The sequence below is a fragment of the Diabrotica undecimpunctata genome, chromosome 3 (genome assembly GCF_040954645.1).
Source record: "Diabrotica undecimpunctata isolate CICGRU chromosome 3, icDiaUnde3, whole genome shotgun sequence".
NCBI classification, from domain to species: domain Eukaryota; kingdom Metazoa; phylum Arthropoda; class Insecta; order Coleoptera; family Chrysomelidae; genus Diabrotica; species Diabrotica undecimpunctata.
Window position 1 is genome coordinate 36,743,877 of NC_092805.1, and position 13,473 is coordinate 36,757,349.

Here is a 13,473-nt window from a genome sequence, read left to right on the forward strand (position 1 = left end):
TTAAACTTGTAGAAAAATTATCCAAAAAAGATCCAAGGTAATCGTGGTCCTGGTAGAAAAAGAACATCATGGCTGAAAAATCTAAGGCAATGGTATGGAAAATCAACTACATCATTATTTAGAGCTGCTGTCAATAAAGTCACGATAGCGAATATGGTAGCCAACATGATATCCAATGATCGATAACGGTCATGGAACTAGAAGAAGAAGAAAAATTGTAGAAAAAGTCACGAAACTTAACATATCAACATGTTAATACCATAGCTAGCCTTGGTAGCAACTCGCATCCTCGAAGAAATGGGTATACCCCATTATTTGGTCTAACTAATAAAAAATATGTACAATAACAGTTGCCAGGTCAAGGTAGAAAATGAACTTCCTGTTATTGTGTCAACAAGAGTGTACGACAGGGTTGCCTAGTGTAGATTATGACATATGCCTTAGAGAACTGAAAAGGAGGAATCACTGCAAATGGCACCAAAATAATAACCTTCGGTACGCTGATGATACCGCCTTCATCGTTGTGTCTAAAGAAGAATTAGAGAGTATGGTCGAAAAACAGCAGAGTATGGGTCGCTTGGGCCTGGGAAAATTTTGAATCTCAATAACATTGGAAGCTCATCCCACTCTGACGCCAAATGCTTATTTCTCTGATTTATCGTTGACTAAAATCTTTATCGTATTACTCTGTTTTGCAGGGACTAAAAATGGCGACCGTATTTTTCGCCGACTAAATTTTCATGGACTAAAAATGGCGCCACCTGTCAAATGTCGTCTGTCGCTATAAGAGCCCAATCGTCTTCTTTTCGTCTGTAATATTTTCTGTCATTTTGAGTTTTTGAAATCGTAGTAGGGCGACAGAATCCAAATAATTTAAATATTAAGAAAGTCTACAACATCGAAAATCTTGTAACGAGCCGAAATATAACTATTGACTATAATACCATACAACAAATAGACACTTAAAAATATCTGGGACACGAGATCAAAATAGTCAGAGACATTCAAACACATGAAATACGAAAATGAATAGGTCTGAATAAGCAGCATTTGGCAAACTAAACCATATTCTAAGACGGTCAAGTCCCATGTGTCTCAATCAAAAGATTTCTAATTAATGTGTTTTGCCTGAACAAACTTATGGAGCAGAGACTTTAACATTGACGCAAAGATCCGCAAATAAGAGTAACACAACGGGCCACGGAACGGGATATGCTGGGCGAGACCCTTCGAGACCCCATAACAAACCAACAAATCAGGCAAAGATCAGACGTTCAAGACATCATCGAAAGAATCACGACGCTAAACTGGAACAGAGCGGGCTACTTAGCAAGAACACAAGATGTACGATGAATTAGACGAATCATGGAATGAAGGATCAAAAACTATAAAAGATGCCGAGGACGACCACCGACTAGATGGACAGAAGACGTGAAAAGATTAGCGGAAAACTGGCTACTAGTAGCCCAGTAAAGAACATTGGAAGATAGTAGGCGTATGTTCAGCAGAGGACACGTTTGGCTGAATGATGATGATGATGATAACATCGAAACGGTTAACAGTTTCACTTACCTCGGCTCCTTAATAACAAAACAAGGGGAATTCAGTGAAGAAATTAAAAGAAGAATTGCAATGGCCAAGCAAGCCAGATAAAATCATATATGCCAGAATTTATAATAAATGCGAAGAAAATGTCGGTGAAATGCAATTTAGATTCCGCAATTCCATGGGTACACGTTAAGCACTTTTCACCTTACAAGTCCTACTTCAGAGATTCAGAAGATGGTCGCCGCCTTACAAATAGTAGGATTGGATGAGAAGGACATTCGGATCATCATGAATTTATACTGGATCCAGCGTGCCCAAGTCAAGGTCGAAGACCAGCCGACCGACCAATAAAGACCATGCGAGGAGTAAGGCAATGCTGTGTGCTCTCACTGACTCTTTTCAATATATACTTTGAGGAAATTTTTAATGAAGCCCTCACATGCCTAGAGATGGGAATCCGAGTGAACGGTGAATACATCAATAATATCCGCTACGCCGATGACACTGTGTTACTAGCAACCAGCCTAAATGATCTACAAGCCTTACTAGACCGAGTGAGAACTGTGAGCGTAACATACGGACTAGACCTTAATATTAATAAAACGAAATTCATGGTTGTCAGCCGTGCAAATTTATATCTCGGGGCACTAATGGCAGGTAGCGAAGATATCCAGAAAGTCGACAGATTCACTTACCTCGGAACTACCCTCAACTCACAATGGGACTAAGCTCAAGAGATTAGATCCAAAATTGAAATGGTACGGTCTACATTTATCAAGGAGAGATCCTTGCTGTGCTGCAGTGATCTCAGTTTGGGAACCAAGATGCGGATAGTAAGGTGCCACATTCTTGTAGTGTTACTATATGGAGTTGAAGCCTAAACACTGACGCAAGCCACAGAAAAGCGGATTGAAGCCTTCGAGATGTGGATCTACAGGAGGATACTAAAAATATCGTATGTGGACCATGTCACCAACGTTGAGGTCCTACAGCGCATGAAAAAAGAAAAAGAAGTGTTTAATTTAGTGGCACAACGTAAGCTTGAGTACGCCGTCGTATCTCGTGGTTGAAAAACCTTCGACAATGGTTTGGGATGACCTCCGCGGAGCTGTTTCGCAGAGCAGTCAACAAAACCATAATAGTCTTGATGATCGCCAACATCCGGACCGAATAAAGCACTGCAGCAGAAGAAGAAGAAGATGCAAGCCATGACAAAACTTACAAATATTTAGAAAAGTCATCGTATAACGCTTAACACAAAAGTACGAATAGTTGAAAGCTTATATTCCGGTATGCATCTGAATGTTGGACATTAAAACAAACAGACGAAAACAAAATAGATGCCTTTCAGATGTATTGTTGGCGTGGAACATTAAGAGTGTCTTGGATTGAGAAAAAAACTAATTTATCAATTCTCCAACAAATCCAAATAAATAAGAGACTGCGTACCATAGCAGCTGTTTGCCAAGTTCTTTGGCCACGTTATTAGGAGAAATGGTTTGGAAAGACTTACAGTGGGGAGTATGGTCTACGGGAAAAGAAATCAAGGAAGATTGCCAACCAGATATACAGACCTTAATACGAAACTCACACGCAAGACTATACCACATTCAATAAAAATAGCGGAAGATCGAGACCAATGGACACTGACAGTATAAGAGATTGAAAACAAGCTACCAACTGGAAAGAAGATAATTCTCTTATAAAACTCAAATATTCATTTTATTACTATTTTAGCTGATATCTCCACTGTGCCATCTCTATTATTTATGCAAGTAGGTTGAGTATGTTATAATAATCGACGTATAAAAATATTCTATATAGGAGTCCCTTTAATTGATTAATGTTGATATAGTTTCTATATCTATTCCCATAAATCAAAAATTCTTTTTCAAATTTTGTGATCACTATGTTTTTAATCAGTGACTCGATTAGAGATTTAACATATCGGGAAAAATTGGGAAAAAGACAAGTTTTTTTTCAGACTATTGAAAAAATTGAAAAAAATGGGAAAATTTAAATATTGTTTAATTTTTTTTTTTATAACTAATAAATTAACAATCAGAATAAAACAATGTATTCTATAAGTTAATGTGATGAGTTTAGGTCCTGTCCCTTGGTTCTGGCGTGATGTGGTCCCCTCCAGTGAGAGAATCACGGGTCCATGTTACTGGTCTGTTGGCCAACGTCGCTTTAGTCTTCTGATAACTCGATGTTGAGGTATTGCGGAGATTAATGGATTGGAGTGTGTGTTCACTTTTTGAATGTATTGTAATTTCTTTTGCTGGTATACTTCTTTCACTGTTGAGATATTGAGATCCTCATAGATTCTTTGGTTGGTTACGTACCAGGGTGCATCAACAATTGCTCTTAAGATTTTTGATTGGCATCTTTCCATAATAGCAATATTAGATTTACTACTACAGCCCCATAGCTCTATGCCGTATGTCCATATTGGTTTGATAACTGTTTTATAAATTAGAATTTTATTATTTATTGACAGCTTGGAGTTTTTTCCCATTAACCAATTGTTTAATTGAGACTTGAGGCTAATTCGATATTATTTTGTGAACACACGAAACCGCAATTTTTAATATTTTTTTCTGCTTCCTCTAGACTCTAGCCACTAGCCGCTGTGAAGCGCTTTAATAAACAGAGCCAAGCATCTGTTAAACAACTTTCTACAACGCGTTGGAGTGCTCACTATGCTGTAGTTAAAGTATTGGCAGAACATTTTGACAGTATTGACACAACCTTATGCCCGCTGTGTGCAATTTTTCATTTCTTTGTTATCTTTTCTTTTGAAATGATGTACTAAGAGAAATAAATTTTTGTCAGATTAAATCGCAAAATAAAGGCATAACCGTTGATCAATCAGCGACCAAAATAGGGGCACTTCGTCTTTATATTGATGAAAAACTTGGTTATATTATAGATGAAGCAATAGATTTTACCACGAAAAAATGTGAGGACTACATTTTCACCGATAGACGAATTCGACGTCAAAAACGAATGGATGGTGTGTTAACTATACAGGATTCACACTTCGAGCCGAACTTCAAAAGAATATTTTGGAAAGGTTTGACTGATTCAATGTTAAACTAAAAACCAGATCAAAGTCCATTCATGATGTGACTTCATTGTTCGAGGTTGTGCAGAGACGCACTTTCCGCGAACAGTGAACAGTTGAAATTAGCTGTTTCAACATTTTGTGGCTTTTACCATAAAGAGGTATCACAAGCGTACCTCCTACTGGAAATACCAAAGCCAGAAGACATTTACAAGCGGCCAATGTTACAGCCTCTAAATAGTTAGCTGTAGACTTTTTATAGTCAATTATAGACTAATTATAGTTAATTTCATTAACTATAAGTCTTAATTTTTTCATTATTCAAAATATACGTTTATCGGATTTTTGTTGATTCAAACTCAATCTCCGCTTCATCAAATTGGATGGAATAAACATCATTTTTGTCATTCTCTTCTAAAAATGTATCTAGTCTAGCATCGTAAATAACTGTCTGTTTTTCGTTTATAACCAAATTTGAATTAGTAGAAATCAGCTTCTGCATTTTATCCTGTGATAATCTAATTCATTTACTTGTACACTCATCGGTACGAAAAACGGAGCACATGCATTTTTAAAATAAAAATTTAAAATTTTAATTCTCTTTAAACTTTAATTATTATAATAACGTAAACACAAATGAAACAAACTGTTTTAAGTAATTTCTAATAAAAATTTACCTTTTGAACAAAGAACTTTTTCAGTAGATAACAATTTAAAAATTATTTCAGTTTCATCCATATTTGGAATGAAACTAAGTGATAATGATAATGAAAAAAGTTTCATTCCATATTTTCTACTGATGTTAACTACTTGATCTATCAGTCTTTGTAATCCTTCAGCACTATCCGCTACAAGGACAGTGTCGTCTGCATATCTTAGATTATTTATTACTTCACCGTTAACAATCACGCCATCAGTCGTTTCTCCCAAAGCTTCTCGAAATAGATGTTCAAAGTACGCATTAAACAGCAAAGGCGAGAGTATGCAACCTTGTGGTACTCCTCTTTGTATTGGGACTTCATCGGATAATTGATTGTCTACTCGAATTTTGGCTACTTGTTTCCTATAGAGATTGGCTATTATTCTTATATCCTTGTCATCGATGTTTGCGATTAGCAAAGTTTCAATAAGCCTCTCATGCTGTACTTTTTCAAATGCCTTTTCGAAGTCAATGAAACAGGCAAAGACATCTGCATTAACATCTCTTGCTCGTTGTATCAATACTTGTATGCTAAAAAGTGCTTCTCTTGTGCCAAGACCGCTGCGAAATCCAAATTGTACATCAGCAATACCCTCCTCCAATTTCTTGTATATGCGAGCATGGATGATGTTTAAGAATATTTTGAGTGAGTGGTTCATGAGGCTAATGATTCGGTGTTCTTCACATTTCTTAGTATTTGCTTTTTTTGGCAGTGGTATAAATATGGACATTTGGACATGTACCAATCTTTTGGTAAAATTCCTGTTTCATATATACGGTTAAATAATTCTGTCATAATGTCAAGTTGATTATCTTCTATCAATTTCAATACCTCAGCATATATTCCATCAGGTCCTGGAGCTTTGTTGTTTTTTAGACGACTTATAGCAGATCTTACTTCTGATTTTGTTATTGTTGGCCCATTCTCGACGTTGTCATATACTTCAATGTGTTGGTTGTCACTGAACAGTTCTGCTATATATTCCTGCCATCTGTCCAGTTTTTCTTGCGTATTGAATAGTATGTTTTTATCTTTATCAAACAGTTTAGTGGGCTTTGTTGTTCTATATATTCCTGCCATTTCTTTGATCTTCCTGTGCATATTGAATATATCATGTTTTTTCTGTAGTATCTCTATTTCTAAGCATTTTTCTAATAGCCAATGTTTTTTGTTGCTAATTTTATTTCTTTAAGTAACTTTTTGTGGTGTTCCTTGTACTTTTCTGCGTCTTTATTCTGACATACAATGACCATCTACAAAGCATAAAAAACCCTAATAGAGAAAGTAGTGGAATACAATAAACCTCTAGTGCTAATTTGGCACAAAGCCTTTGACACAGTTGAGCTAAGTAAAATACTACAGGCGCTTAGAGAATGCAGGCTAGACTATAGGTATACAAAATTATTATCCAATATATACCTCCAAGCAACAACCACTGTCAAATTACATACTAATACTAATCGCATAAAAATAGAGATAAAGGTTAGACAAGGAGACCCAGTGTCACCTAAACTTTTTAATACTGTACTGGAACATGCTTTTAAGAATTTGGATTGGCTGACAAAGGGAATAAAAATAGATGGAGAATATCCAAACAACTTACATTTCGCCGATGATATAGTGATAATAGCTGAGGACTTAGGAATTGCAAGAGAGATGGTACAGGAACTCGTTGTGAGTACAGAAAATGTAGATTAAAATATAAACATCTCGAAAACAAAAGTAATGACAAATTTGGTACCCAATTAGAACATCAGTATTGGTGGGCAAGAAGTAGAACTCGTAGATAATTATAAATACGTAGAATATGAAATTATGATTGGCAGGGATAATCAGACCCATGAACTGAAGATAAGAAGTCTTGGGTGGTCAGTAAATGAAAAACGTGGAGAAACTTTTAAAAGTGAGCTGCCCACATGCCTGAAGAGAAAAGTATTTGATCAATGCGTTCTCCCCGTGTTGGTATACGGAGCAGAAACACTTACTGTGACAAAAGCCTCGGCTACCCAACTAAGAGTCACACAGAGAAGAATGAAGCCTTGCATGTTAGGAATATCTCTGCGAGACAAAATAAAAAACGAAGAGTTTAGGAGAAGAACCAAGGTGTCTGACGTCATTGAAAGGATAGGCAGACTAAAATGGAGATGGCCAGGACACATAGCTAGAATGACGGATGGGCGATGGAGACAAGCGTCGGTCGATCACCTATACAATGAGCTGACGATTTAAGAAGAAAAAATAAAAACTGGATGAACGTGTCGCAAGATAGACGGGGTTGGAAACACGACTTCAGCAGTGGACTTTTAAGGCTGGATGATAATGTAGTTTTCGGGCATTCACCGAAAACCGACGGATATTTTATTTACCGAGAACTAATCCTTCAGAGACGTAGCTTGAGGTTTTGATTCTTATTATAAATAAAAAGAATTGCAAGTACTTCTGTTTGATTTATAATAATGAAAAATTCAGTAACCAAAACACGTTTAACGTATATCTTACAAATTTCAATTTTTTCTGTTTTTTTTTTCGGAAAAAAACAGGTTTTTTTCCGGCGCAGTTTTTACGGAAATTTTAAATCTCTAGGCGCGATATCATAATTGGTGGCAACTTTTATCGCCTCATTTTTATGTCACTGAAGCGAATATACTTTTTAATTTTTGAAGTTATACTTCTATACGCGCGTTCGACGTTGGAAATTTGTACGGGAGTGAATCAGCAAAATAATTACATACATATGTAAGATATAGTTAAGAGAGAGACAGAAGATATATTTTCTCTCCCGAGAATAAAAATGTTCCTTTTGTAAATATATTTAATATTTATTAATATTATTATTATTTTTCTAATTAATAATTAATTTTTTTTATTAATAATATTAATATTATTATTATTAATATTATTCATTTGTCTTGATCCTCGTTAGGCATGTTAAATTATAAACTAAAACTTATCGTTTATAAAACGTAAATATCTCAAGAAAGTTCAAATGTGTACTTATATACACAAAAAACAACAATTAAATTTTTGTATCTGTCAATGTCAGACAAATTGACAGTTGTATCACGAAACAATATTTTTATTTTATTAATATTATTATCATGGTAAATTAAACATATGCGTAAGTAAGTTATGTATATTGCCATTTTTAAATACTATGAATATTGCATTTTAATTTGCATTCAACTCTTTTCATACATATAAGAAAATAAAAATATTCATTTTCATCAAAATATTGATTCAATCCTTCATTTACTATACTCGTCTTACAGGTCAAATGTTGTTTATATATAGCAAACGATGCACCATATACCTAATTCTGTTTCTCTTTCTGCTCTCTCTTACCTATAGCATTACATCTGTAATGATTGTGCAGATTGACTCCCATAAAAATTTGTAACGGCGAACGCCTGTATAAAAGTATAACTACTACCCGCAATCTCACTGGACTGCCACACCCAAGTTTTTTCTTCATCCATTGCCTATCCGTTAGCGGATATTACTTCGACCATGATAATAATAAAAACCCTATTGGGCTACATCACAGAACGTTTTCGGAATAACTACTCCATCATCAGCTACTCACAGACACTTGGTCTAAGGACTAGCAGTGGAGTCTTACGTTACCATGTAATCAATTCCTTTTGTAACATCATAATTTTTAATTATCAAAAATGTAACTCAAAGTTAATCAAACAACATTTTTAGTGGCTTCAAACATGTACATCCAGATAGCACTGATGATGGAATAGTTATTACGAAAACGTTGGGTGATGTAGCCCAATAGGGTTTTTATTATTACACCTTTTATAAAGGAATTTTTTAAATAAAATGTTTGTGATACATGGTATGCAGCCAACAGGAATTTAGTTTCCTTTTGGAAGATGGAGAATATCTTCTTCTTTACGTGCCGTGCTTGTTTTACAGCGTTGGCTATCGTCGTATTAACAAGCTGATGAAATGCAGTCAGGACAGTTGTTTACTTCCGACCCAGCGTTTTCCTTCCATTTTGAACTTCGATTCCATCGAACCGAAGTAAGCGATATTTAAGTCCCCTCATTACATAGCCGAAGTATCGGACCTTTCTCATTTTGATGATGTTGATCAATTCCCGCTCTTTGTACATGATCTCTAGCACACGTTCGTTAGATATGTGTACTGTCCACGTGATTCTGAGCATGCGACAGTAACACCACAACTCGAACGCTTCTGATTTATTAAGATTTTTTATTTTGGTTGTCCAGTTGTTCACACATCTATAGAACAAAGCGGACCAATCGTAGCACTTCAATACTCTTAGACGTGTGGTCAATGACAGACTTCTAATACACAATACAGAACGTCAATTAATAAAGATTTTTCGTGCACGTTCTATTCTGGTCGAAATTTCCTCGTCACTTTCAACCCTACAGTCAATCCAACTACCCAGATATTTAAAGGGTTCCACCTTTTCCAGGATTTTGTTATCTAATTTTATAGCATTGAGTTTTCGATATTAATTTTTCCGACCACCATCCATTTTGTCCTCTTATGAAGACTATGTATCACGTTAATTTTTTTTTGTTTATTTTAAATTTAAAATTTTAACGTTTTATGGAGGAACGATATACGCTTCTAAACAAAAGTACGCAATCTTCAATCCACTGTATCTGACCACTACAGGTATATAAGGTTTCTTTACTTATCGAAATTCATCAAACCATGAAAACTCCTTGGAATAAAGTATTTGTAATTCGAATGTAACCACATGTATATAAAAGCAAGGAAAGCACGATTACCAAATCCTCGACTTAAAAAAAACAACAAGCATTTACCAGAAATCTTTATTTGTGTTATAAATATGTTATATAACTGAAACAAAAATAAAATGTTTTAATAAACTCTTTGAATTAATAACGTTCAACTCAGGTAAATTAATATTTACGAATAAATACTGCAATATAATACAAAGTATAAGAGTCAGCACAAATTTAAAAGAGATATGAAAACTATGACACTTCCACGTTCTTTCCCCTTTAAGTACCGATACTACACAATAATGCTATTAATAAGAAATGATTAAAGAATCACTTCATGTTAATAGCCCAAGAAAAAATATAAATAATTTGATTTACATTTAGGTCATAAATTGTATTTAGCTCTCAATGGTACCGTTTATTTTCAGTTATTATAAATTTAAAAACAGAAATACGTAATGTTGGTTGCCTAGATTTTCGAAACCATATGGATGTTACCAAAATTTTTCTAAAGACCCATCAAATTCATGTTTAAAAGAGTTTAATGGATATTATAGAGAATTATAGCATTGCACAACATGACCGGAAATTTTGGCTTGGAAGAGAGAAATCAAAAGTGTGAACGTCTGATCGAATTCTAGCAGAAAATCGACCTTACCATCGCAAATATCTGGTTTCAACTTTCGAAAAGACATTTGTACGCGTGGAAATCCTTTCAAGGTGGACATCGAGGTAGCGTAATATGATAACCAGATATATTACATTCGTATAAACCAACGTTTTCGCAAATCCAAAATACAAATTAACTGTAGAAACTAACAAAGCCATCTAAAACAAACAGAATATGTTACCATAACAAATTAATGAAGAAAGGGATTAGACCATTACGATATTATATTGCTAAAATATTTATAGTAGAATCTAGTCATACTCAAAAACTACCTATTCAACGTGGAGTACAATGCAGCGTTTTGCCACCCGCTGTATTTTCAATATACGGCCCAAAGAAGTTATTAGTGGCTCTAGATGATATGATAGAAAGAAGTAAGAATGGGCGGAGAAATTATCAACAGTATTAGATACGCTGGCGATACAAGCATTCTCTCAAAGAAATTAGAATAGCTCCAACCAATAATACAACAGTAAACCTGTTGTGTATGACAGTGGATGGCTGTTGGAAAGTTGTTTGTAGATCAGTGTCAGCTATGGCTAGATGGATTCAGATTAGAACGTGTAAAATAAACCATTTTAAATACCTCTGCAGTTGGCTGAATGTGAATGACGACTCTGATGAAGATTTATAAGCCAGAATTGAAATATCACGGAAGGCCTTTCTGTGTGGAAGAATGCTATGTGTGGTATATCATATTATACGACTGCAAGCCATAGACAATAAAAGATACAATGCTGAATAAATTGGAAGGATTCTATAAATATCGTGGGTCTCGCAAATGGTCACCCTTAATGAAAACAGAATACTTCGGCTAACTAGTTGGAGGACCATGTACTTCGCCTTATAATGCAGTGAAAAGTGGAAGGAAAAGACGGATAAGCTGAAAGAATTTTTCGTGATAGAGCAATGTCCGGTAGTGGTGCGGTTTCAGGGTGGAATCATTATTTGGCACAGAAACTAATAAGGATTTCGGGAAATTGTTACCATGATGACAACCCACGTGTGGATATGGACAGGCTACCTAAAGAAGATACCTAATTATCTTCGTACCGCGTACCTATAATGATAATAAGGCTTTGTGGTTGTTTTTGCACTGGTTAAAAAAGACAAAGATTTAGCAACCATGTCACGAACAAAAATGTCGAGAATACTCTATGAAATGAACTCTGTTTTCTGCAAACGAGGAGTAAAGCCGACCATGAAGGAACGACCCGATATTCTGAAATGGAGGCATCAGTATTTACGCGAGATACACCGTCGTTTATTTGGATGAAACTTGGGTGACTGTCGGACATAGTGTTTTCCAAAGAATGGAAAAACCTCTCAGTGACTTCAGCCAGGGATGCGTTTGTTAAGGGGTTGTCAACAGGCCTAATACAGCCAACACAACAATGCCTCCGATTTCTTATTGTGCATGCGGGTAGTGAATTCGGCCTTGTGGACTGTGCTGCTTTTTGGGTTTTAGCTTAAAAAAATTCAGCGAACTATCATGATGAGATGGATGGTCCTATATTTGAACAATGGTTTAAGGAAAAACTGTTTCCTAATCTTCCAGAGAAAACTGTTGTGGTGATCGCCTCGTATCATTCGAGTAGACAAGAAGTGATTCCGACACAAGCGTTAATAAAGATCAAATTAAGACATGATTGCTGGAGAAAGATATCTTTTGAAAGAAAATTATTTAAAATCAGAGCTTATGGAACTCGTAAACACATTCAAAGAAGATTCCATAAAATATAAAATCGAAGAGATGTGGAAAGAGAAAAAATGTTACCATTCTGAGACTAAGTCCATACCATTGTGAGTTAAATCCAATTGCAAAGGTGTGGAATCAAGTCAGAAGACATATTTCCTCAACACAGAGTTTAAGAGTGCCGCAATGGAACAATTAATAAGAAATGCATTTGGTATAGCAACAGTGGACAACTGGAAAAACTAAAGTAAAGTTGGTATTAAGGAAGAGTAAAAATTTGGGTTATTGACGGGTTGATGATGGACGATATTGATCCTGTGGTAATAAATGTGACGGTTGACAGTGATAGCGATGATAGAGAAGGTGATGTTAATATGCAGTGAGTAAATTATGTGATAGTGTGAAAATCGGCTGACACAAAGTGCCAGTAAGTGATAGTCCGGCAAAAAGTGAAAATTAGGTAAGAGTGCAAAAAATTTCAAATAATATAACATCCTTTTTAAGGGAATGCATGTTATATACAAGGAAATAATTTTATGTAAGTAATTATTATTTACATGCAAATAAAAGTTGCACTTATTTTTTTTATCTTTTACAGTTCCTGGCCAAATTATTAGGACAAGTATTAAAAATTTGCATTTTTTAGAATTAATAATTTTTATCAACAGGAATGTTATTATTTTTTCGCATAGCAACATTTAATATAATATGATAACATTATTGTACTATTTTAACTTTGGCAACACCATCATACTAAAAAAAAACAATATATATATACCTCAAAGACTGCGAACCAAAGTATTTAATTCCTGTATCCTACCTGTACTCACATATGGAGCTCAAACCTGGACATTCACTAAAATAAATATGGAGAAGATCAGAAAAACTCAGAGAGCTATGGAACGACAGACGCTAGGTATCTCACTCAAAGACCATAAAACCAATGAAAACATTCGTAATAGAACAAAAGTAAAAGATGCTGTCGAACTGGCAGCTAAACTAAAATGGAATTGGGCTGGACATAACGAACATCTTACGGATGGCCGATGGAATAA

General features: G+C 35.2%; 1 protein-coding gene across 1 annotated transcript; it reads right to left on the reverse strand.

Annotated features, from left to right (window-relative positions):
- Positions 1-5,973: 5,973 nt before the first annotated feature.
- Positions 5,974-6,420, reverse strand: LOC140435744 (uncharacterized). Its single transcript, XM_072524463.1, has one exon. It carries the CDS (start codon positions 6,418-6,420, stop codon positions 5,974-5,976), a length of 447 nt encoding a protein of 148 aa, XP_072380564.1.
- Positions 6,421-13,473: the final 7,053 nt, after the last annotated feature.

Excerpts from the sequence above, each read along its gene's own strand:
- LOC140435744 (XM_072524463.1), bottom strand. The coding sequence starts at position 6,420 with ATGCACAGGAAGATCAAAGAAATGGCAGGAATATATAGAACAACAAAG.